Raw genomic sequence first — 26,657 nt, 5'->3', positions numbered from 1 at the left:
CCAATAGTGACTACAAGTGCCGCGTGCATTATTAATAATTTGCCCACGCGAAATATTTCTGTATTTCCTATGATTCTCAGTGTTGGAAGCGATTAATTCAACGAACAGCGTTAACCAACTGATCGTCGTCATAGAGACGCGTTGATTTCATTTGCGGGCGGACTGAATTGACTTTCGGCCTCAAGAGTTTAAGCGTAGGGGCATATTAATTAGACGACAAAGTTCTGATCTAATTTCGTTTCGTCTAGTCTACCCTGTGCTGCAGTCTTGTGGTCAGGGCTGGTACCACGGCACGATCGCCACAATCCATGCACTTTCCATATACGGACACTACGAAATCCACGTGTTAGTTCGAGCACCTCTTCCCCCTTTCAACAGCTCAAACAAAACATGGATTTTCACTAAACTTGTTAGAATACCTTGCACATTTTTTGTCATCAATTATGCCAACCAGCTCCACTGAATGTAAGATCCTCAAACCTAAAAAAATGCCCAAAAATTATAAAAAGAGGACGATGTGGAATATTTCTTTTGTTCTCAAGATAACAGTTCAAAAAACACTCACTAATCAGTAGAAATTTCGTAACAAACAGCAGGAAATATTATATAAATATTTTTGTTTTAATCGACTAGCCTCAGTTTGGCATCGTGCTGTAGTTACCCTGTCGCTCACTCTAGCGAGCATTCCCCGAAATACTACGCCGCGGACGTTGGCGCCGCCGCGAGAATCAACTCGTACGTCGAGTTGCGGGTAATCGATAGTCGCTCTCGACGCCTCGCACTGCGGGAGTCTGGGCCGTTCGCTGGCTATTTCTGTCTCGTAGTCGTTGCGTGTGAGCGAGCTGGGTGTTACTCGTGGGGGCAGGGGCTCGCATCCAAACTGCGGCATGGCCGATGAACGAACGATAGTTACCGATGTACTGGCGACACCAGATCAAGTTCTGGCTGCTGGAGGCGTCTCCAAGAGACGCCGTGGCGCCTCCAGCTCCAAGAGACGTAGTCCGTCTGATCACAGGCGGCGGGCAGCAACACCCGAGCCGCCCAAGGAGTTGTCATCCGATCCCGACGAAGGCGCGATAATGAGACCACAAATATCGACAACTGTTAGGAGAAGCAGCACCGCTGAGAAGGCGTCAATGACGAAAAGAAGCCAGTCTTCGCCCGGCGAAGTACGACTCAGCCTATCGTCAACTTTCATACAGGGAGAAATTGGAACAGAGCCAACAGAATCAGCACAACAGAAAGCGGAAATCTCTCCAACTAAAGCTGTCCCGACGAAGAGGATGAGCACAGCAGAAAAAACGCTGTTGACCAAAAGAAGCCATTCCTCTCCAGGTGAAGGTCGCCAGAGCCTGCCACTGTCGTCCAGTGCGACGCAAGAACCTGGGGTCATTGCAGCCCCCAGAAGGAAGCAACTGTCTGACGACTCTTTGTCGGCTCTGAGAAGGCGCACAGGCAAACCTGAAGACACTGCCGTCCACGAGAGCGTCGAGACACGCACAGAGGTGGTTCGCGTTGAGAAAGTGGAACCCGAATATGAAAGGCTGCCGTCTCCAGCAGAAACAACAAAGGACGACGTTGCGGTACAAAGTTCCTCAGTGCCTACCGCTGAGGTAAGCGTGAAACCGGCTCGTGAAGCGGTTTGGGGACCGTTTTTCCGCGAGACGCGTAAGGAATGGAGGAATTTCTTAAACGAACACAGTGGCCAATGGGGGAAGATAATCGCGCAGAGAAATAGGTGTGCCGGCGCTCTGGTGGTGATGTTCGTCTACTGCGGGCTTGGGGGCCTGGTGTTTCGCTTCACGGAGGGCGCCTTCGAAGCTTTCTATAAGTGCGGCGTGAAGAGGGTGAAGCGGGACTTCGTGGACTCGCTGTGGCTCGGGAGCCACCATCTGCAGGAGCAAGACTGGAAGTCTCAAGCGCGCAGGAAGCTCATGCAGCTGGAGGGCGAGCTGCTGGCGGCGCACGAGGCCGGCGTCACGACGTACAGCGGGCAGCGCGCCTGGAGCTTCCTGAACGCCGTGGTGTACTGCCTCACGGTCGTCACGACTATCGGTAAGGATGCTGGCTCCTGTATCGGTAGAGCGAGAGATGGTTCGTGACACACGAACTGTATTTGCATTATCGTTTTCCACGCGTTTCGTACTGAACGGAATTCGATAAAAAGCGTGTTTGGCTGCAACCTGACACTCGTAGTGTTGTTAGTGTAGACACAATTCAATTACATTTGCAATAAACAAACATCAGCTTAAACAGGGAACAACGCATTTAGCTTCATGACTGTGATCCTCAGTTATTACCAGTGATATACGTCGATGACATCCAACACATCAGCTGGAATAATGTAACAGCGTTACTCAGTCAGTATAGTGACTGACTATGGACTAGATCACTAGGGTTCGATCCCAGACGGGGGCAGAGGATTTTTCATCTAGCCTCTGCGTTCATACCGGCTCTGGGGCTCACCCAGCCTCCTACCCAATGGGTACCGGGGTCCTTTCCCGAGGGTAAAGCGCGTAGTGTCCAGGTTAACGAGTAGGAACTATACCTTCTCTCTCCCCCCTCAAGCGCCTACATGGTGTATAGTGGGAAACCTTTACTTTTACGTGTTTTAGTCGAATTCCATTGCTGGTAATCCTTGACAGCTGATCCGAAAATCATTTATAAGGTTCAATGACTTTTGGGGTAACTTGGGGCAGGCGGACGGAATAAGGAAAAGTTATAAAAGTTAAAGCAACCCCTGTGCTTAATTAAGCACCACGATGCCTTTAATGCTTATCACGGAGTAGGTCTAACCCCACGCATCACTCACTTGTACCACGTGTTTCCATTACACGGGACCACAAACAGAAGTGGTAACCTGCTATCACGTACTAATGGATAGCGGTAAGTGACACGATTAACAAACTTCATCGGAACATAACGGAAGGAGCTTTGTCAACGAACACCCGGGCACGCCACAAGCAGGTCGCTAAGAATAAAACCGAACTGCGGAGTGGGAACAGCGGTTTACAAAAAGTGGTCCGCGTACCTGACACTATAACTTATTTGCGGATATTTCCGAGGCTTGCAAATTATTATCACCTGAACAGAAAAAAAGGGCGATTTTAATGTATTGCTGTCCTATTAAAATCATTGTTTAATTTTACGGTATTTAATAAATCGATAGAAACGGGATTAAACATCCAGACTGTTTTTGCATCCGATTCTATCAATCAAGGAAACGTCTGTATGTCGTCTCCCTCAGTTGCATCACAAGATGCATCGACGTGTGTCGTCTTCCTGTGTTAAGCAAATGACGTCTACGCGACTGTTCACCACGCCATGGCGCACTGCACCAGTCACTTGTCTGGTCGATAATCTCAGCACCAGACCCAACGCGCTGGCCGCGAACCGCAACGTACCTCCACTCCCCCATACGTCTTCGTGGCTACGTGCACCTCAGAATATTTTATCTTCCCGACTCACAGGCCAATGCAACATTATAAGAAGAAGAAGAAGAAAATTACAATGTTACATGCCCTTTGAACGGATGTGAATCTTGGACTGTCATCTCAATAGCAGAACATAGGTAAATCGAGAAATCGACATTATTAATATTTTCATCTTTTGTACTGTACAATGAATATTATTTCGATAATCAGACCAGATATTATGAGATGGACAGGACATGTAGCACACGAGGAAGATACGAGATATGCATAAAATATGTCAAAAAAACGTAAACAATAGATCACTTGTTAGACCAAGAAGGAAATGAGAAGAGAAACTTTAATTTTTTTTACTTTATCGCAAATAAAATACAACCCGTCACTATGACAACGATTTAAAGAAATAATCGCTGTTTATTGTGAGAATCATGCGAAACCCACAAAAAATACTGTCGTCAAAATGCAGAGTTGCTGATTATTAAAGCAGGTGGCACATTTAAAGGGTTATTCACCAAACAATCCTACGCACGACTCCTTCGGCAGGGCATCGATCGACCCACTTACACGGGACAACAGAGAAAAACCCGAGTGGAGTTCGAACCCGCGATCCCAGCGTCAGAGCGGCCCAAGCTCTGACTGCGCCCACCAACACTGGACCGTTTTAATAATCCCAGTCGGAACTTCAAGAGTTGCTTCACAGCATCGCCGTTCTCTAGCGGCAACTTCTCCGGCTCGACTGTTGTGCGGATACTCTAATCAGAATTATGCAGGCGAAGCGCTTTAATACAATCTCTTTCGTAAAGTTACTGTTAATGGATTAAGGGCCGGCCCATACATGACAACGCCTCGAAATTAATTCCCTCGAAGGAAGATTAAATGGCTCCTGTTAACGAAAAGAGAACGGAGTTAAAAGCAACATACGGGAAGTTGGCTTTCATAAATTATTAGCTTCCGGTCCGTGTTGAGGGTGTTTGAGAATACGGTGCTGGAGAACCGAGGGGAAAAAATGAAAACTGCGCAAAGGAACTTCACAATGATGCAGTCTTCGTCACACGCCATCAGGGAGGTAAAAACAAGTAGCATCCGATAAGCAAGACATACAGCATGCAAGCAGAAGACGGGATATACAGAAATTTTGCTTGTAAACCCCCGAGGGCATAGACCACACGCAAGACCAAGACGTAAAGAAGATAACACTAAAATGGATGTTCAAAGCTGTGGTGTGAGGATACGGAGTGGACTCAGCTGGCGAAGGATAGGGCCCAGTGGCAAGCTTCTGTTAACAGTGATAACTTCGCAATTTCACAAAACGTGTATCTTAATGGTTAGTTTATACCAGCGAAAAAAAAAGTTCGAAACCAAAGAGTTTATTCGGCGCATGTAACACTGTGCCCACTTCCAGGAGCAGCTATCTTCATGGAGGTTCTTCTAAACTGTTACCGCCAGCACGATACAGGGTGATCCAAAAGTGCCTTTGCATATATAACAACATAAAGACTACAACGACCTCGCCGTCTATGGCACTGGTTGAAGGAAGGTAATGGTCAAGGTTAGTCACGAGCGAAACCTAGGGCGTGCACACGGACTTCCAACACATGTTGCTCCCACAGGCGCAAAGAGAATTTTGAATCACCCTGTATAAAGATATTCCTTTCCACCGAGTGTTCGATGTCGTAACTCAAGGCCACTTTCTGCCCGCAGGCTACGGCCACATCTCTCCCTCCACCACAACGGGGCGAGCCATCACCATCGTGTACGCTATCTTCGGGATCCCCATGTTCCTGATCCTGCTCGCGGACTTCGGGAAGCTGTTCACACGCGGGATCAAGTTCGTGTGGGCCTTCGTGCGCCGGGTTTACTACACGGGCAGCTGCAAGAAGGTGCGACGCACTGTCCCAGTACAGGTCAGTAGTAGACGACAGAACCCAGAACCTGTTACTGTGGAGAACACACCCCAAAACCGACGCTTTCCTAACAGTTCTTGTTTCAGAGTCCGTAATTAACTTCTCACTCCGACAAAATCAAATAATATGCTGACTGCTTCACACGTAATTCCTGTTGTATATCTTCGACAAGTTAATGGGGGAAGTTTTCGTAGTTCGTATCAGTTCCCCCAAGGTAAAGGCCTAAATGAAACAGGCCAACCTACGTATTTGACAAAGCGTCCTTACATAAACACAAAAATATTGAAGTATCCCACGTTCATTCCAGACTGAAAACCCACCTGGTTCAACTCCTTTCGCTATAAACGGCGATTATTTCCTTAAACAGCGTCAACCAGCTAGTCTTATAATGATGACGTATGGTGTTTTCTTTGAGGTGCGGACTGAATTCTTAAATATTATTTAAACTGTCTTCAGCTTCAGAGGGTTGCGTTATGTACGCCCAGATGTTTATGCGTGAAGACCACACGAATCACCGTGGCCACTGTCTGTGTGCGGACGTGAACGTTCACTCAGTTCACCTGTTGCAGGAAGTGATGAAGGGCGTGCAGCTCGTGTATGATTTCGCGACTTTTCGCCGCCCAAGTCAGATGGTGGGTCAGCCCGGAGGGGCCGCCCCCATCGCGCACCCTGAGGACGTAGAGCTGCAGGTTCCCCTCAACCCGAACCCACAGCAGCAGCCCAACTTGCCCGTGGACGGCCTCGAACCGCCGGGAACCCCGGCCATCAGCACCTTCGAAGTCGATGACGAATTCAACCTGCCCATCTCCGTTGCGATCGTCATTTTGGTCATATACATCTTCGTGGGAGCCATCATATACTGGACCTGGGAGGAATGGGGGTTCTTCGAGTCCTTCTACTTCGTCTTCATTTCCATGTCCACAATCGGATTTGGAGACTTCGTCCCAAAGGTATGTATGCCAAGACAGTCTTCGCCTCTCTTCATAAGTCACTGGGCTTGTATGTTCTCTTCTTTACATTAATGGAAAACAAAACCGTCTCCAAGTTTCAAGGAATGCAACCTGTTCTCTGTCGAACGCTAGGTTGACAGTCCGTGAACACAGTAATCCTGGAAACCTGTAGTTGATGCTCTTTCCACCGGTTAACTACACTCCACTCTACTAAAGCAAGTACGCTGCTTAAGGAACAGTAGTCTATTACACGGGGAAGTCAACAGCAGAAAACGCGTAGACAAATTAGAAGTCACATGTATTAGTAAAGAGAACCACCTGAAGATGACCAATTAAGGTCGAAACATGCAGTAGATTCTTAATAAATATTAGAAATATAATCAAGAATTGTTGTGCCGTCAGACTGTCAGCCTAACAAAAAACTGTTTCCATTTTTCATCCCAATACATATTAATGTAGAAACAGATAAAACATGCTCAGAACACTCGTAGTTCTGTCACACAGGGGATGCGTGACCATACACTGTCTTCACACACAAATTCATAGACCCCATGAAATTTTGCCTCCTTAATCAACAGTGTAAAATATGTACATTGCCAAGTTTATGATAAAGTTGCCTGTAGTTTTCCCATCTGAGATATTCAGCCGGTTGTTAATTTGTCCGATATGTACACACAGTCAGTAACTTTTAATGTGGCTGTTAACTGCAGATGTAATATCACAAGCGTGTCACCTGGAAAATGCTTAACTTTCTCATTTTTTATTATTTACTAAGTACACTTAAGATAACTCTGCATTTGTTCATTTTTCATGCACCTATTGTGGTACAAAGTCCAACAGTGTAAGTAACTGTCTGTCAGACATTTCAACTTTGCAATCGCTTTTACATCACGATGGACACGCAACGCATCTGCGCAGTAGTTTAGAGCCTCCAGATTATCACTAATACGATACGTGACAAACGTGTTTACTCTGTACGCTTCTGCTTGCAGTTATAAGTCACGTGAGTACTAATTAAATGAAGTTTAAACAATTTTACTGCGTAAATTTTGCAAATGTTGTAGAGCACCATCCAATATCTGCAGCAGTGGAGTGATTTATCTAGAACCAGAATGTGTCCTGTGGTTATACAATTTCTAGTGCAAAATATGCATAATCACTTCCATTCTCTTTCACACATTTGCACTTCCTACAACACCAATGCACCAGGACGCCAATACCTTGCTTTAAATGTGAACGAGTAAAATAATTCTTGTGTGACATAACTAAATATCACCAACTCTTCTACACCTGTTCCGCATTTATACCGCGCTTCACATAATTTCAAAACATATAAACTTCTTAAGAACACAAGCATCGCTAAAAATAAATTGTTCCTGTACCATTTAATTGCACGGAATTTGTCATTAGAAGTCACACTTGTTTAAAATAACAGTACATAAATCACCATGTACAATGGCAGACAAAGCAACATTTACGACTCAGTACTAAGCAAAATTCAATAGATCTGTCGTAACGTGACGTGATGCGCCTAGATAGTGCCACATAACATACAATTAAAAATTAAATCTGACATAAATATTTGTTTAAATCTGTTATAGTTGCTCAGACCTATCTGGCACTCAAATGGCACGTGTCGCCTCACGGCACGGCACGGCATGGCAAATGGATCTACCGCAAGAAAATGCCGTCATTTCCAGATGACTCAAAACACGTGACTTACAGTAAAATTTCACAGAGCATGAACACTTTAAAATAGGGCACAGCGTTCACTAATGCCTTTAATGAGCCCTTCTACCTCAGAACGTTACGACCCACATCTCCAACATCTGCTTCAATACTTGATGCCATGTATGCTACATATTCTACCCATCCCAGCATCCCTATCTCACAAACAACATTACTTTAAGGGTAAAAATGTCAAGCTCCTCATTTTGACATTTTCACTTCCCACCTCTTACGTCCAAATGTTCTCCTCGACACTTTGTTCTCAAAAACCCTGCGGTGAGACAGAAAGCCATTTTAATTTCCAGTTGAAGTACTAGTAGCATTAATAAATAATTAATAAATTACGCCTTCTCAGTCAACATTTAAAACACAAACAAGTTAGTCCATGAAACCTTCAAAAGAGCAGCCACCAACACTCAGATGTGCTCAAAATGAAACTTCTGCACTCGATTAAGGAAGATTTCTGGCCCCATCCAAGAGAATGGTACATGGACGAAGAGAGACAACTTGAAATCTCCAGAATGAAGTGGGCAGGACGTGCACTCCGAATGAACGACGAAAAGCCCACAAAGAAACTGATGCTAGGAAAACCTGATGGTACAAGAAGATGTGGAAGACCCACTGAATGGGCTTGAAAAAGATTTCCACGTCATCAGTATTGGAAACCAGAAAAAAAAAGAACCCACCCTGGGTAGTAGTGCCCATGATGATGATGATGACTGTGTACGGTTTGAGAAGACGGTCCCCACTTGTAGGCATCACTGCCTGTTGCATGATCACCACAGACTTGATTACTACTTTATGGTTCATTTACCATAACAGTTAGTGGGCTGGGAGCATGCCTCTTCTCAGGAAAATTTACAGATCAAAACAAGGAGTTCCAGAACTTAAGTTCATATTCACAAAATAAAATACAAACAAAAATTAAACTAACGGATGTGCCCAACACCTTGATGGCAACCACACATTTTAGCCCGTTATTCTACGGGTATCAGACTCATATTTCCATTTCTGGCTGACAACACAATGTTGTGGCAGACTGCTCTACCAACATTTTGAAGACAATTTCTATTTCTCAAGATTTCACAACTGACAGACATAATCCTAATCCTTAAAAGAGTGGACCGAATATGCTGTAACAACTTCATCAAATCTGCAAAAAGCGAGAAGTAAAGGGAATTAAAGTATTCACTACTCACATGGCACATTTGCTTTTCTTTCTTGTTTCACACAGAAGACTTCAACACACTCGCGAGTAATAAATTCCACTGCGTCGTCTCGTATAAACATCACTCGTGTCCATTTATAACCTTAATTTTCATCAAAACTGTCGCAGATTTGCGGGTCCACATGTTGTGACGCCACGTGGTCTTGTAGGTTGTTACCAACGTTTCGGAGGAACGTACTGCCTCCATTATCAGAGTTCACTTTAACCCTCCAGATGGTGTCTACACATGCATCCGAAATTTTGGGAACCTAAAAGGCCACACGGCGTCACAACCAAAAGACAGAAACGATATTCCGATATCGTTGTGACGGCTTCTAAACAGTCAAAACTCCTGCACGTATTTCATGATATCTATTTTTTTCCTCACAAAGCCTAACAGGTCTCGCGAAATTTTCCTCCGTCACCTAAAAACAGAACGCAACTATAATTGTTCTTGGATATGACCACAAAAACTTACACTGCACAAAACAGCCGCCATTTCCTTGCTACTTACTCTACTTTTTATACGTCATAAGACATAAGCCGGCTTCCAAAGAATGCACGTGCAAACGGGATAGTTCATAAAACTCCGACAAGAAAGGAAAGTTCCGTGGTCACGAAGAATCTGTGCTCCCGAGGACCGATATAACAGGCAATGGGAACTGAGGGATGTGAAAAGCAGCAGACAAGAACGCATTTACTACTGTCCACAGTAAAAACATTACCTCCGAGTTGCCACTCGGAAATACTTTGTAGCTCGTAGAATAGAATAGAATTTATTTACATTTCATATGCGTGCGAAACATGGTCACTCACTCAGAGGGAGGAACACAGATTGCAGGTGTTGAGGATGATATTTGGGCCTAGGAGAGATGACGATAGGGTATGGAGAAAACTACATAATGACGAACTTAAAAATTTATATCCTCCCCCAGTATTGTCAGGGTGATTAATTCAAGTAGAATGAGATGGGCTGGGCATGTAGCGCGCATGGATGGGACAAGAGGTGTGCACCTGGTATTGGTTGGGAAGCCTGAGGGGAAGAGACCCCTGGAGAGACCTAGACGTAGATGGGAGGATAATGTCAGGATGGGAGATGGGAGTTGAAGGAGACTGGATTTTGTTGGCCCAGGACAGGGCTTTGGTTAATTCGGTGATGAACCTTCGGGTTTGGTAAGCCATCTAGTTAGTTAGATCCTTCACAGGCCTAAGCCAAGGATGTTGAACAGGTCATAGCAGAAATGCAATACTTGTTTCTAGTACAGATATAAATACATATGGCTATTGACAGATTTTTGGAACTACAGCAAAATAATTATGATGAGAACCATCACCGTTATTACTTACATGTATTTATAAATTTTTATACCGAGTAGGAGTGAGATATGAGAAACTCTTTTAACGCTGGCTTAAACATTTTTATATCGTGGTTTAAACTTTTTATAGCAGGTGGAAGATTATTGAATAACTTAATTCCAGTACAGTAAACTCCTTTTGTTGTCAATTTGTAGCCCAAAAATTTAGTTGTTTCTACTTCCTTGATTATTTTATCATCATACCCTATATTTAGATTTACACAAGTTCTGTTGTTTGTACAAAATTTCATGAATTTTTTGTCAAAATTTAATGTGAGTTTATTGGCTTTAATGAATCTAGCAAAGACATCATTTACGCAATTTTGAAAACAGTTAATCTCACCTCAAGAGGTCATCATTAGTGGCAAAAAACAAGTTAAATCATATAATACAAATCAAAAAGATTATGGTATGGATGTTGGCTGCACAAGAGTTACATTGGGCACTTAGCTATTAGTCCACTGGTCTGATAGCCGTTGTTGGTCCATGGCGAGCCGCGGTTGCGTTCTTTGTGCCTGTGACCTTCAACGATGCGCGGGCGCAACTATTGCAAATGAAATTTTCTTTTTTCTGTTTATTGCTAGGTCAAATAACACAATGGAGTCATGGGCGTTCTGTTCGTTTATGAGGTTTTGGTTTTTACTAGTTTATATATGGAATTTTTCTAAAATGTCAAGCATTTTACCTCTTGAGGCTAAATTACTGCATGTGTACATATTATTATTATTTAGTGTTCTGTCTTACAACAGGTCCATTGCTCTGCCCAAAAAGAGCTCTCCAGTTTTCCCTATATGTGTACATATACACATACAAAAAGATTTTCAGTTTGTTCTCTGAATTTTGTTTGGAAATTTAAAAAACGTGTTACTGTAAATTGAAATAAATGTGATATTCACGAATAACTGAAAATTCTAGTCAAACTTACAAAAAAAAACAGATGCAATAATCACGACTCTCTCATGGAGACATATCATACACAACGTAATACTTTGTTTTATATGATTCCAGCATCCCATGTATATGATGGCATCCATCATTTATCTCGTATTTGGTCTTGCACTAACCTCTATGTGCATTAATGTTGTGCAGGTAAGAACTTCTTCCATTGTAAGTATCAAGGAATTTGAACCAAATTCAATAATTTTTAACTTTTATAACAGCCTGTAAGTGCAAAAGTCTACTAATAGTAAAAACTATATTCATGTATACTACACCATTCCTCAAACATGGCAATTCAATTCCACATTCAGTTTTCTAACACTAAACAGCCTACACATACACACAAATGTTATTCATTAAACAAAGCAATCTTGCATATATAGTTAGAAACTTTATAACTTCAGCAGTTATATTAAAATTAAGAGTTCACATACTAACCACCACGTCGCATAGTCGTTTTATAATTAGCAGTCACATTTCAATGATTCCAAAATCTTGCCCCCATCAGGTACACGTCTGATACTGAATTATTACTTCAATACTTGACTACATTTTAAAACAAATAAACCATGTACCAGAAACAGTGTAACGAGTGAACACACATTTTATAGTGGGATTTACATAAGATGAAGTAATCATACTGAGGCCTAATTACTGGACCAGTCATTATGAATAGTGGGGGAACCTTAAGCATAGCCAACACCACCAATTGTCCTCCATTACTCCAATTTAGTGTCTTCAGCGAGTGTTAGATAGCACAAATTAATAAACATATATTTTTACTCACACATCCAAAAACATACAAAGATTTTAAACAGGAGATGAAACTGTATCATTTGAGTGGAAATTATATTTATAATATTCACATATCTTATACAACTGGACACACGCAAAATTCTATTTACACACGTAAATATATTCTAGATGTTTTCTGTGAACAGGAGAAACTATCGGACAGCTTCCGACAAGCAAGCGCAAAGATTGGTGCTACGATTGGACTGCGAGTGAACGAGGAGGATGGTACAATAACGCCCTTACCACCGGTACAGATTGAGATGCCCGAGGTTCACGGTACCATGACCAAGTCAAGGACGACATGAGCGGGCGAAAGTCCGCACGAACAGGGACGCAACTACATCAGTTATAAATGATGTTACTTGAACACCTGCCATCTCTTTTCCCTAAGAGCATCTTCATGCTTAGACACAGGAAATGCAAAAATAGAAATGGTGCTTCTAATATTGTTACTGAACTGATACTTTACATTTTATTGTTTGCTATATAGACGTTTGTATGGGTTTTACATTTGAAATGCACCCTCAACACACAGAAATCGCAGTGATATGATAGCACCAGGAAGCCGATATCAGATCTTTGTTTTATGACGCTGAAACTGCAGACAGAATCAACAAGGTACCATTATGTTACCTGATGTAAATAATATTTCATCATGAAATTCAGGCCAAAATGATCTAATTAATTTTTTCAGAAAAAGTGTGTGTTATGGGTCTTACATTTTACTGGCAGAATAACGGTCCTATTAGTGACACGTCAAATCATTACAGAGTGTTAAAATCATGCACCAGCAGAAACCAAAATAAATGTTAAAATGGTGATAAATAACAATCTGATCTTTCATTTTCCAAATACGACATCTACAGAGAATAAAAATTCCATACAGGAAACTACTTATTTCCACATAGGAACACTAGCACAACATTATACTCTTGCATTTGTTTGTGTGCGATAGTTCAAATAGGAGCTATGACATTAAAAATGGAATTGCATTGCTATGCCAGTACTTCAATCGCCTAATTATTTTTGCTACAACTTTATCTACCGCTCTAATATTACCGCGCCAAACTGCAAGACTTATCTTCTATGTGCCTTCTGTTATTCTACTGTTTTAAGTGTGTGCAAAAGTAAATTCAATAATTCTAAACGCTAACATTTCTAATGCTGATGTCAAGAAATGGACTTGATAATAGTGCATATCTAATATGAAAGATTAATTTTATACATTCAGCATAGAGCAGTTGATGATGTATCAAATGGCTATACAAAATGTATCTTCTGTAATCACCATCAATATTATGTATGTATACACAGCTATCACCTGCTTATACAGGCTGTGCATGAATAAAGTCAACTATAATGTGAATCTTATTTTCTTTATGTAACCGAGATCAGCTTTCAAACGAAACAGCGCTCATATAAACATGAAATTGTTCACTTTTGGTAAGTTCCCTCCTATTCAGCACTCATCTAAAAGTGAAGGACAAAACTGTGTTAACGCAGCACAACCTGAAAGTCACTAACATGATACTCGTGGCTGTAATCTGATAAAAGCGAACAACATGAGAAGTGGAGAAATCTTCAATTTCAATTTACAAGATGAAAGTACAGTCTTGTGGTAGCCAACTACGTTGTTAATATAAAACATAGCATTTCCTTTGATGAGCATCAGCTAATGTCATCAAGATCTGAACCCAGGACATCCGGAATATGTAGCAAAAGTGCTAAGCGCTCAGCTGCGACATTCAGTTCAAATAAATACAGGTCATATCCAAACCAGAACTTTTAATAAAATTCCAGCTTGTTTTATGTCACTTTCAGAAAATCTCGTCACAGACCTTTACATGCCACAATGCAGAATGAGAAGATGAGAGAAGTGGTAACGTACGGGTGGACGGACAGGACATGCAGCTCAGGTCGGGAAACAATGAAATACAAAACATAGGCAAGAAAATCATCTGGACAGCAGTCGCAGAGAAGATTAAAGATGAGATGGGATTAAACTATTTCTTTGCAAATTAAATAGTTCCAAAACGCATTCTACGGAAAGCTTTAGATTATATTACTACAGACTTGCTTCCCACCCAGAACCACAAGAAAACTTAAACTTTCTGTAATATCTTGTCAAACATTACATTACCGGTAAACTATTTTGAAATTAAAACACGATATACTTAAGATCAAGCTATATTCTCTCCAGACAATTCAAACTCCTGATCAAACGCAGAGCACAAACTCTGAATCAAAATTTGACCCCTATAAATACAATTTTTGTGCCATCGACATTAACCAAACAAGCCTTCAGCCATTATTATGCACAGAAAAACCATTAGAGTTTGCTAACTACAAACATCAAAGAACGATGTGTTCAGATACTTAAAACTTATGACAAAATAGTGAGAGCAAATCATTTTCCAAAGACACAGCTGACAGGACAGACCTGTGTTATCCTGCATGAACAGGAGGGAGTCCTGCCCAAGGGACCTGTTAACTAGGTAGCTCTGCCACATTATTAGCACAGTATTCTTTTGCAATACACTGATATTCCTTACCAAGCTCAACTCAAGCCGGAATTATATTGCATTTGTTTTGAACGTTACATTTAACGATTAGCTAACTTCACATCATTTACAACACTTACATGTGATGTACAGGCAAATGCTGTCACACTTGACAGTGAAACATAAATATATTCATCCATAAATATTAATAAGAATCACAGAAAAGCAACAATTATGCTATGAGGCAGCAACGCACAATTTTCACAGTAACCTGTATGTACCCACATATTTTATAAAGTTTCAGGCCTTTGAACACTAGTACGTACTTACATCCGTGAAACCCAGAAATGAGAGACTAGGGAATCAGAAGTGTGGACACTTTAATCTTCCCATCGCCAGATGATGCAGTGACGCACGTCCCACAATGGTTTGCTATTGCCCAATCAACTGCAAGTGTTGGACTTCTGTGTCCCCCGAGTTCCAACATGCAATTCAGTCCAGTTCCACAAATCTGTAAATATGTTACTGTAAGTACGTAATGCTCGTGTGGAGACAATGAAACGACGCATTACTCTACATTTAGTGTCCTGCCACCGCATCACAGCGGATCAAACCGGCTTCTGAAAAATGAGAACACTAGAAAGTTGTTACAATTTTACCTGTCACCTGAACTGATGTGGTCTCCCACGCTAACAGAAGAGAGCACAGACTGAGAACAGAGTGATGAGAATGTTTGGGTGTAACAGAGGAACAAGCAGAAAGCTAGAGGAAATTACACAAGATGAAGCATAAAAATTTGTACTCTTCACTAAATGTTCTTAGGGTGATCCAATCAAGGAGGAGTTGATGGCCAGACATGGGATAGATTAGAAATGCATATAAAATTTTGATTGGAAAGCCTGAAGGCTGGAGAAGCACAAATTTTATCTTTCCTTTGTGACAAATTACATTAGCCGAGTCATGTACCACCCGAATCACATAGCCCTATTATCACTATTTTAGACGGACATCCACCGGCCAACACGCTGTATTACCAATACCTCGCCCAGAATAATGTTTTTACTCCACAGAGACATTGCAAAATGCAAGCAAATACCTGATAAATATTACCCCCATTGAGGCCACATGTCAGCACATGAGAGCCTGGAGGGTCAAAAGCAAACAGCTGCCCATGAGGCACTGCCAGATTCCGCAGCGGTGGGCAGTTGTGCAGAGATGCCTCCCACACCGCTTGCCCACTCTGGTTTAAACTTCGCTGGCAGAGCTGGAACAGTGAGTAAACATAAATTAGCAGATCCACTGGTTTAGTGGAACGGGACGGACTTCAACCTGAGAAGATGACTGGAAAGGAATGTTGCATGTGGTTTTAAATGACGATCCAAAAGATGGGGGAAAGAAGCAACGTTGTAGCAAAAAAACAGCAACATTACAAAGCGTAAGATATGAAATATGAAAAGCTTCTGGATGTTCGACACACATATCAGTAAGACGAGTAACTTCTGATGAGAATGTGTGGTATAAATTCAACTGACTCAGGATATGATGCAATGGACTGCTTCTGTTAACCTGGTAATGAACACCTGGATTCCAAGAAAGCAGCTGTGCAATTACTATAAGAACAAGGACGTAAAACCTGCAGCACGTGTCAGAATGCTGCTTTCATTTTTTCAGCCTGGCTAGTCTGTCCCCCCCCCCCCCCCCAACCTTCTCCAGTAATAACATCAGCATAACTAAGTCACGCCATGTTGCCACTGTGCACTCACGTCACATTATTTACAGTGTACTTCATATCAGTTACACACTGAAGTTTAGTCTGAAAATAGTGTACGCTACAAGGTCACAGCCAGCAGGAGTAAGAGAGAGGAGGGTGGCTTATCAGAAAGGAAGCAGGGGTAGAAGTGGAATCTCCACTTGTAGTCCATACATTTTCTGCGGTTTTTGATCCACTGGTCACACTACATATTTCCAATGAAGGCCCTGTACCGTAAGTTAGAGCAATCTACAGATTATGTAGCTGCAGAAAAGACACCTGCCTTTCCGTCTGATCCCAGAGAGTAGCAGGATGTGAAGTCTGCAGTCAACTGAATGGCAAGTGTTTCACCCTGGTGAGCTGTCCACGAGTCGATGCAATCACTACGACGTAAGTCAAAGATCCTGACGCTGCCATCGCTGCATCCTGCCAGCAACAGCTGTCCATTATGGTTGAATGTGCAGCACGAGGCTACCGCACCCACCTGGTTCGAGTCAAGCGTCAGCGCCCTCTGTGTGGAGGGACGACACAAACCAAGAATAAAGTTCATACTACGGTTGCTATTCTGAAACAATACTGGAATGATTTCATGTTATAAATGGAACTCTGAAGTCTGGGCTTCAGAAATACACTTGTCAGAGACCCAGTCAACTCAGATTGGCACCAACTACATTTTGATCCTCAACACAAATTATTTATCACCACATGCAAACTATAACTGAAAAAGTAATGCAAAAACTAACCTCCAGTTTCTTTGTTTTGATGTCAAAGAGCAGCAACTTGCCCACAGTCTGAGCAGGAAGCTCCACCGAGCAGATAAACGTTGACTCCACGGGACTGCAGCAGATCGTCATGATCCTGGAGAGAAAAATGGCTAATCATTTTCATAATAATGTACACACTGAAACCGACATCAGTCTCTTCACTAACATTATAAGTACATGACAGCATAATACAGAAGCAATGTCTACCTTCGATTGTTATTTTACGTGTTTCATCTCCAGAACTACTTCATGTATTTCATAGCAATGTGGAACTGAGAAGCGTACACTAAAAGTCATCACAAAAAATTTCCCTTGTTGAGTATAACCCCTACATTACATGGATTTAACTCCACACAATTTCTAATACACAACACATAACAAAAAATACAGATCTTTCAATTTTACTTGAAAATATCTTCATACATTTAACATTTTGAAAATTACACACAAAAAAATTTTCATACTCCATCCAGTGATGTGTGAAAAATCAGAGAGCACCTCATTGCAAAATTTTTAACCACCACACAACAAGATTTAATCACAGACCTGGTGTCCTTCAAAGGGCTTGCAGCATCACCACCTAGTTCCCACATGATGCGGTTGTCTCGTGTATCATACAGACGAACCAGCCCTTGCTTGTTGCCACTTATAAAGTAGCGCTCATTCCTTGTCACCCAATCCAAGGACATGATAGTGGATTTGGACACAAAAGTTGCTAATGTCCTGAAACAAACACATGCAGGAAAATAAACCATACCAACAGCAGAGCACCATGTCATAAAATCAATTAAATCAATTAAAATCATTTTATGAGTATGTCAATACATTATAAACAATGCACAAAATTGTTTGATCTGAAGCTTTCACAGCGACTAAGTCACCTTACACGGCTAGTAGCCCGAGAAGAATTTATACCACACAAAATTACATATGAAGATTTCTGTCTTCTGGGTTATTGCGCTGTGTAGTCTGGTCGATGTTAACCAACGTTTCAGAGGTCATACTGCCTCCGTCATCAGGGCGATGAATATGCTAATAGGGTGTGAGGAGTTGGATTTTATAGGCAGGGAAGTGAAAGGTGTAGCCTGCCCCGAGCCAATGGGAGCAGGTATGGGAGTGGACCAATGGTAGCACGTGGGCGAGGGTGGGAGAGGGAGAGAAAGTAGAGAGAGAAAGGTGAGTGTAGTTGTATGGATAAAGGCCCTGAAAGGGGCCGAGTTAGTGGTCTGGTTGTTTCTGGCGGCACACTCTTGCTCGTTCTCGGAGTCCTCGGAGTGTGTGGATCAGAGGCTTCCAGGACCGGCTCAGGTGAAGTCCATCTTCCCTGTTAAAGTTATCAGGATGAAGTTCGATCTCGATGGCTTCCCTGATTAACCGGTCCATGTAGCCGGTTTTTGAGGAGAGGATAGAAGTGTCCTCTAGCTGTATCTTGTGCTCCAAGTTGAAGCGGTGTTCAGCAACCGCAGATTTCTCGGGCTGCCCGAGCCGGATGTGGCATTCGTGCTCCTTGATCCTGGCCTCAACGGAACGGCCTGTCTGGCCGATGTAGACTTTTCCGCACTCGCAGGGAACTCTGTATACACCAGGCGTCTTCAGTCCTAGGTCGTCCTTTACCGGCCGGAGAAAACTGGGAATTTTCTTTGGCGAAAGACCAACAGACTTGATGTCGTGCCTGGCCAGCAACCTGCTTATGCGGTTGAAGGTCGTCCCGACGTAGGGCAGGAAGGCAACCGAGGCTGGTTTTTCAGTAGGCGGTAGCAGCCTCGCAGGCGGATTGAGAGCTTTCTGAATCTGACGGTTGCTGTATCCGTTTTTCCTGAAGGTGGTGGTGAGTGCCTCCAGTTCACTCTGTAGGCTGTCGTGGTCGCAAAGGGCTTTAGCCCTGTGTACCAGGGTCGAGAGCACGGCCTGTTTGTTGGACGGGTGGTGATGGGAATTGGAGTTGAGGTAAAGGTCGGTATGGGTTGGTTTCCGGTACACCTTGTGGCCTAATGAGCCGTCAGGTTTCCGGTGAATGTCTATGTCGAGGAATGGGAGATGGCCGTCCTTTTCAGTCTCCATGGTGAACTGGATGCTCTCGTGAATGCTGTTGAGGTGGCTGAGGAACTCCGCGAGCTTGTCAGGGCCGTGGGGCCAGATGACAAACGTGTCGTCTACGTAACGGAACCAGCAGAGGGGCTTGAAGGTCGCCCCGGCCACCGCCATTTCTTCAAAGTTCTCCATGTAGAAATTGGCGATGACAGGTGATAGTGGGGAACCCATAGCCACCCCGTCGGTCTGTTCGTAGAACCGGCCGCCGAACTTGAAATATGAAGAGGTTAGTACCAGGTGGAACAGCCTCAAGACGTCGCCATCGAAGTGCCGTTCCAGGAGACGTAGGGCATCACCAACGGGTACCATGGTGAAGAGGGACACGACATCGAAACTAACCATGATGTCCCCAGGACCCACGCGGAGCGACTTGATAGTATTGAAGAATTCGGTAGAGTTCTTCACGTGACGTGGAGAGTGCCCCACCAATCCACCGAGTAGTCCCGTGAGATATTGGGCGAGCCGGTAGGTTGGAGCGCCGATGGTGCTTACGATGGGCCTGAGGGGAGCTCCTTCCTTATGGATCTTGGGTAGCCCATACAGTCTAGGGGGCCTCGAACCCTGGGGCCGTAGCTTTTGGATGACCTCCTCTGGAAATGAACACTTCTTGAGAAGGAGGTTGGTCTTCCTTTCAACGGCTTCCGTAGGGTCCTTAGACAGTAGCCTGTACGTCGGGGCTTCCAGAAGGGCTCGGATCTTCCCGTTGTAGTCGTCAGTGCTGAGGACAACCGTCGCGCTACCTTTGTCTGCCGGGAGGACCGTGAGGTCCGCGTTATTCCGCAGTGCTCGGAGAGCTCTCCTTTCAGCTCCGGACAGATTGTCTTTCGGCTTCTTGGAGGCTCTCAGGATCCGCACGGTCTCTTGCCGGACCTCCTCGGCTGCTTCCACAGGTAGGGAGCGAACAGCTCTCTCAACACCGCTCAGGAAATCCTCGATGGGCAGCACTGTAGGTGCTACCGCATAGTTCAAGCCCTTGCCCAGGGCAGCGTAGGCAGCATCCTCCAGCCTCAAGTCTTACAAAATTACATATTATGGTGACTGCAAAGAAAACTGGAATAAACGAACTTCCAATTCAGAAACGTTTCCTTGTCTACACTTGAGCATTCCATTAACTTGTATAAAACAGAAACAATGCTAGGAGGAGGAGGAGACTATTAACTGTTCAAATTATACCTTTCTGAAAGACAATTTGCATTAGACACATTTTCTATCAGGTTGATGCATTTTACATAAGCAGAGTCTCAAATGATCTTCCCAACTAAACTTATTTAAATAAATGATAATTTGCTTATTCATATTAAATGGTGCACATTCACTAACAAAGATATTCTGAATATGTTCAGGTTCTCTCAAATATATCATCATTATACGCTGAATTTCAAAAAAGTCACGACGTTACATGGTTAATGACATGCACAAACAAACACCAGAAGAGACTTACTTTGGGGTCGGCGTAACAGTCCAGAGTTTCACAACGCCATCGACATCAGCACTCACGACGGTGGATCCTGAAGTGTTGAAACGACAGTGGCAGACTGGAGCACGATGTTCGAGGTACTCATCCTGCCGGAACAACCATTGAAACAGTTTCACTGTTACCATACTTCATCATGAAGCTGGACGTCACCTAATCATCCTGTTAAGTTCTCTTGTTCCTGTTGGATCACAGTTCACAAATTGTTTCGAAAACTAATAACCTTCCATTCAACTGACATGACAAAATCAAGTCTAAACACAGATCATATAGCAGAATTTATCTGATTTACACAATTCTCAGTACATTCCATGACTAAGCATAAGTGGTTATTTCATTTTTAAGGATTCTTTCAAGTACAGGACACAAATATTAACGATATCAATATGGTTAAATCACTTTCAATCTGCTAGGCCTTTCACTAATGAAATAGATACATGCCATCACCAAGCAAAATCCTCAGATGTATCATTACCGCTAAGTGAGGAACTGAAATATCCTTTCAGCGAAGCTCTGTACAAGTTTACAAACCTGTAAAGACTTTATTATGAATAATATGAGCACAAGGGTGCTCACAAGTTCCACCTACTTGTCTGTCTTGATCCCAGCGCACTCTAATTCCCTGCTTATTTATTTACAGTTTTTCTTTAACAACACTTCCAGTTTGAATCCATGAATCAGCCTGCCCCATTCCCTTATCTATTTTCTGCACAAAAGCCTCAGGCCCTTAACCGTATGCTCACTGTGTGGTTCGTGCGGTGTTACTCGGAACTGACAGTCTGACTCATCTACTGTCTCTCTGTATGGAAAAACAACCAATTTCTGGCCCATACTGTTGACGAATAATGTGAGGAGAGGGAGGGCCTGCATTGGGCCTGCTTCCTGCTCACTGGGCCGCTGTGTCGCCTGAGCAACACCAAACCACACACAGACACTTCACCACACCACGCATTGGAAAATAAACTAAAAAAGGGTGATATAAAAATATGAATTACCAGATTATACAAAAATGAATTCTTTACCTGACTAAGTAGCAGAAATGCCCCTGTGTTGCTTAATGCTGATCCAACCTGACAAGTGACTGGCTGCTGCTGATGCTTGCCCCTTCTATCAGAAGTCTCGATGGAAGGGTCACGAGAGGGTCTGGATGTGTGCTGTTCTGTAGCGCTCTGACATTTACTGACTGCTCCCTCTGCACCCAGCACCTTCCCTGAACCAGTCCACGGAGAGCCTTGCCGCTGCTTGCTACCTACACCACCGTGTTTCTTCAACTGCTGCTGCTCCTCCGCATTACTTGAACCCCCTATTTTAACTCTGCCAACACCTGCTGGCACAAATTGTTTCCACTTAGCTTTATCACGTATACAAGCAAAAACATTGTCTATTTTGGAGAACACCCATTTTCTCAGTGAACTGATGTTCATTTATTGCACTACCGATAAACCCATCATGGAGTCAGGAAGAATTTTTCCTTGCACTTCAATAAACGGACTGCATCGAAAATATACAAAGCAAAAATAGGCATGGAGAGCAGAGAGTTACTTTTCTGGCTATACACAATAACACATTGCACCAATATTCCTTTTTCGTAACACAAAACTAAAATAATAAGAAGCCTGTCAATATAATACAAAGAAACATAAAGCTAAAATAAATATAAGATAAATTTTGCAAAGATAATAATTTTAATAAATTCTGGATGCCTTGACAATGCCTTTTAAGTTCTTTGTTAACTACAGCGATCCTCCCCACACACTCACATCAAATCCCGAGTACCAGAAACTTTCTTTGTATTTAAAATGCAATGGCCACAAGTAATACAGATCTGAACCCTAACAGCCTACAAGTAAACTGCATTACCCGAACTAGGCTGGTGAGACTGCTTGCGACTAAGAATCGGACTGGTTGGTAAGCCGCTGCCAATGTTGCGTATCAGGCTCTTCAGCGTCTTGGCCTGACTCTCACCTCCAGATGAGCCAGTCTCTCTGGACAAATGAACAGAATTACTACTGCAGGTACGCAGAAAGAACACCACAGCAGCACATGACAGGAAAACGAGTCCCAGAATTTACATAAATTTACGATGGCTTGAACGTGACTTTTCTGGGATGTTGCACCATGAAGCCTAGTAGCAGTTCACCAGTGTTTCAGAACTTCTTGCTGCCTCCATCATCAGGACAAATGGTTTGTTAGGGTCATGTAGTGAGCTACATGCAGCAGAGTCCTAGAGATGGCAATAGTTGCTCATATTATCAAGAAATTCCCTGCCTTTTACGAACTCAGAGGTTAAGTACCACGTTCATAAGGGAGTGCAAATAAAACCTGTCCTGGGCCAGATAAATCACTGGGATTAGCAATCTTAACAAAACGAAACAAAACTTTGGTGACAGGTTAGGGGAAGGGGTAGGTTCAAATACTTCACGTCATGTTCAGTAAACCTCAAATTCAACAAGTATACATAATCATCATGTTGTAAATCTGTTCAGTGAGCAAGTGCTTTCAACTGGATAGATACTCAGAATGCACGGGACTGTTCAAGCATAAGAAGTAGCTACAAAGTTTTAAAACTGTGCAGGTTCATAGAACACCCAAAACATGTAACTCACAATGCAATAACACAGAAGTCATCCATGAGTTCAGCAGGAGGAGGGGCTTCTGGGGCAGTCATATCTGCCACGCTCGTAACATTATTCCGAGCATTCTCCAGCAGGGTAGCCACACGCAACCTCAATACTTCATTCTCTTCTTGGAGACGTTTCATTTTTAGTGCATCCTCCTCGAAGCTGGACAGAATGGGCTGCGGCATGCACTGCAGAACATAGGACACCCCTAAATCTGGCAGTCCACAGGATTAATTTAACGGTCTGCTCATTTTTGCAGAGATGGAAAAGTTACTGTAGTACGTCTAATGACTGTTTTTATTACATTTTAGCAATTAAATACTGAATGGAACAGGACATGGAAGTAGCCAATCAGCGATTTTACCTCCCCTCACAAAATTCCCTCATTCTCCACTTACTGTATCATTCTTAATCTGAGTATTTTCTTGAGCATTTTGTTTTCAAATACTTGTAATTGACGTTCTTCCACAAAAGCTAGAGACTGTATTTCACATGCATACAAAACAACTGGCAGAATTATTCTGTACTATCAGATCTTATCAAGCAAATGGGATGATAACTTTAGAGCTTCTGAACCAAAAAACAACTTCCTGCAAGTCGTCACCATGTGATTTCACCATAAATCTTACTTTCATCTGTATTTTCCTGGAAGGACTGAGGAAAACCACAAAAAAACCCAGTCAGGATAGCTGGTCTCCAGACCAAGAGTTGAACCCGGGACCTCCTGAATAAGAAGCAGGAGTGTTAGCCACTCGACCACGACGTTCAGACCCAGATATTTAACTTTTAAAATGAATAGGAAGGGGCTAAGAACAGGTTCTTGCTACTGCTAGTTTCAACAGTCCACTGATATTAAGCTGAAGTCAGACTCAACGCAGATATCGGTCCATGACATGGTAAAACATTTGTTGTTCTGCCTACATATGCTTACATACCAAATTCCGTTGCTAGTCTATGAAAGAATGACATATATATTTTCACCTAGTGCATTGAAGACATAAATTTACATGTGTAAGCAATTAAGATTCTAAAAAACAATTGTTCAGAATCCTGATAAGAATTACCTGGAAAATGGTAGCCAAGAAATTGTGCAAAGAAACCAAGAGAGTATCCTGCCAATGACGTGTAAAATAAACTTGGAAAACTGGATTTTCTTCTGGATTCTTTACCCATGGCAGCACTGTAACACAAAATCCAGTTCAATATCAACACTCCATTCTAAATTAAATGCACCAGAATTATTCCACTGTTCTACGCACATGTATAATTACGGAAACTTACTGAACCATTCCCTCCATTCTGGTTGACCAATTAGATCCGGTGTATATCTGGTAAAGAATTCTGTCACCTTATGTTGTTTTCCACTGACCACAGCATTTACCAGATAAAACTTGAAAACGGCATATTCAAGTTTGCGAACAGCTGTCACACAACACAGAAATGTAATAATCAAGGAAAGAATAACTCTGTTCTTCAGTGTGGCAATGATATTTTATCACTGAAAAATGTGTGTAGAATGAAAACAAGAAAAACCAATAACATATACCTGGAGCAAAACTGTGTTCCAACTTAGAAAACATTCTCTGATCCAAATGGGTCCACAGTTCTTTCAAAGAACCAAGATCATAAGCATAAATGAACTGCAGTAATTGGTCAACTATTTTATCCACCTGAAGAAAAAAAAACGAATGAGAGTCCACTAGCAGAATAAACATATAAATAAACTTACAATACGACTGCCACGAATACACGCACTTAAATTTCGGTTCTGTGTCTGTTACTAGACCAAACACATCTATCTAAACTTTCTAATCTTCCTAACCCATGGATTTTGTAAAGTTGTAATCACTTAATAAAAAAAACCCTGCAAGTTATACAGCGCGTCACCGAAATTTAAAACTGGAACTGTAACATATGCACATTTCCAACCATAAATATATCTCATATGTTACAATACTGTAATTACTTACTCTAAAACTTTTGTCTTTATCAACTTTTAGTTCCGTGTCCAAAGCTTTTACAGTTCCACTAAATCCTCTGTACAGTAAATACTCTCTAATTAACTCGTCTAAATATTGAACATGCGACATTTTAAACAATACTGATCCTGAATATTATATAAAACAGCCCGACATTCAAAGCTAAAGGTGCAATTCTCCACCTCACCACACGAAACACTACAACGTCACTGACATCTGTGGTCGTTCGCCAAACAGTCTTCATCTATCTGAATCATAGACTAATACCAACATCAAAGTATCATATTATATGATAATATTAACTGTGATGTTAAATAGAACAAGGCAGAGAATTTTTCCTCTAAACTCTCCGTCCAGATCGGCTCCGGGGCCTCCTGCCCTATGGGTATTCGGGTCCTTTCTCGTGGGTAGTGTGGCCGGGGCGTGCCGAGGTTAAGAAAAATGACTACCTCCCCCAAGTACCTATATGGAGTATAACGGACTGTACTTTTTTAACAATATAATAATACCGACACTAACAGTGTGCGCCTACACCACGGATTACGCGAGTATCAACATACAGTTTTAATTTTATAACCCACTGGAAAGCATCTGAAAGAGGGCAAAACAGTAGGACTGCAGACCATCTGACAAACATGTGGTGAGAATCTGTCAGCTGTACCAACTTCAACACCCTGAGTCATGGTGCGTCGTGTTTTGATTCCATTGGCACCTAAATATTCTAACAACTCAAAATATGTATTAAAAGTTGCTTTTACAATGACCATTCCAAAGCCACACCAAAAAATGTGATTCGGGAGTTGGATGTATGTACTCCAACATGGTGTTAGGTCACATGAGCACTGATGTCACCTCAAATCCCACCCTGAGCATTTTCCAATTTCCAGGATCCCAATTTGAAGACACAGACAAAATATAAAAAGATTAACCATTCACAATTGCTTCTGAGAAATGATCTAATCAAGGAAATAAAATGCTCTGGAAGAAAGTTGTTAAGCGTAATCAGATCCATACAAACCAGCCTACACTTACCCTTATTTTCATCATGTTCCTCACAATTTGTTAATTATTCTTTCTTCTTAGCTTACACTTTTTACCAACAGCAGTTCATTGTATGAAATCACAAATAATTAAAGTTTGCAGGTTTTATGTGATGCAATGGCTTGGG

General features: G+C 42.4%; 2 protein-coding genes across 6 annotated transcripts; one reads left to right on the top strand and one right to left on the bottom strand.

Annotated features, from left to right (window-relative positions):
• The first annotated feature begins 777 nt into the window (after positions 1–777).
• LOC110826736 (uncharacterized) lies at positions 778–13,675 on the top strand. The gene is made up of 5 exons (XM_022057669.2): positions 778–2,055; positions 5,133–5,335; positions 5,905–6,285; positions 11,584–11,664; positions 12,456–13,675. The coding sequence occupies exons 1-5, from the start codon at positions 888–890 to the stop codon at positions 12,612–12,614; spliced, it is 1,992 nt and encodes a 663-aa protein (XP_021913361.1). The 5' UTR covers positions 778–887; the 3' UTR covers positions 12,615–13,675.
• On the bottom strand, positions 3,811–26,657 carry LOC110826692 (WD repeat-containing protein 91). Of its 5 annotated transcripts, none has more exons than XM_087357184.1 (14): positions 25,481–25,725; positions 25,057–25,180; positions 24,792–24,932; positions 24,575–24,690; positions 23,496–23,698; positions 22,750–22,874; positions 21,912–22,216; positions 20,857–20,978; positions 17,871–18,047; positions 17,304–17,418; positions 16,844–17,071; positions 15,907–16,074; positions 15,141–15,321; positions 3,811–4,314 (listed from the first exon to the last, which is right to left on the bottom strand). In XM_087357184.1, exons 1-13 carry the CDS (start codon positions 25,598–25,600, stop codon positions 15,166–15,168), a joined length of 2,100 nt encoding a protein of 699 aa, XP_087213310.1. In that variant the 5' UTR covers positions 25,601–25,725; the 3' UTR covers positions 3,811–4,314; positions 15,141–15,165. The 5 variants fall into 5 exon arrangements, with proteins under 5 accessions (XP_087213310.1, XP_087213309.1, XP_087213312.1 ...); XM_087357183.1 differs by lacking the exon at positions 3,811–4,314 and adding an exon at positions 9,981–13,779; XM_087357186.1 differs by lacking the exons at positions 3,811–4,314; positions 25,481–25,725 and adding an exon at positions 26,522–26,657 and having other exon boundaries at positions 14,481–15,321.

This window comes from Zootermopsis nevadensis, unplaced genomic scaffold (assembly GCF_977971745.1).
Source record: "Zootermopsis nevadensis isolate Lab colony 2312 unplaced genomic scaffold, Znev_1.0 Znev_ptg000028l, whole genome shotgun sequence".
NCBI lineage: Eukaryota > Metazoa > Arthropoda > Insecta > Blattodea > Termopsidae > Zootermopsis > Zootermopsis nevadensis.
This window is presented reverse-complemented; position numbering and strand designations above follow the sequence as displayed.

Excerpts from the sequence above, each read along its gene's own strand:
- LOC110826736 (XM_022057669.2), top strand. The coding sequence starts at position 888 with ATGGCCGATGAACGAACGATAGTTACCGATGTACTGGCGACACCAGAT. Across the intron at positions 2,056-5,132 it reads CACGGTCGTCACGACTATCG|GCTACGGCCACATCTCTCCC; the intron begins GTAAGGATGCTG and ends TTCTGCCCGCAG. Across the intron at positions 11,665-12,455 it reads TGTGCATTAATGTTGTGCAG|GAGAAACTATCGGACAGCTT; the intron begins GTAAGAACTTCT and ends TTCTGTGAACAG.
- LOC110826692 (XM_087357184.1), bottom strand. The coding sequence starts at position 25,600 with ATGTCGCATGTTCAATATTTAGACGAGTTAATTAGAGAGTATTTACTG. Across the intron at positions 25,181-25,480 it reads ATAAAGACAAAAGTTTTAGA|GTGGATAAAATAGTTGACCA; the intron begins GTAAGTAATTAC and ends TTTTTTCTTCAG. Across the intron at positions 22,217-22,749 it reads GTCTCACCAGCCTAGTTCGG|CAGGTGTTGGCAGAGTTAAA; the intron begins GTAATGCAGTTT and ends AATTTGTGCCAG.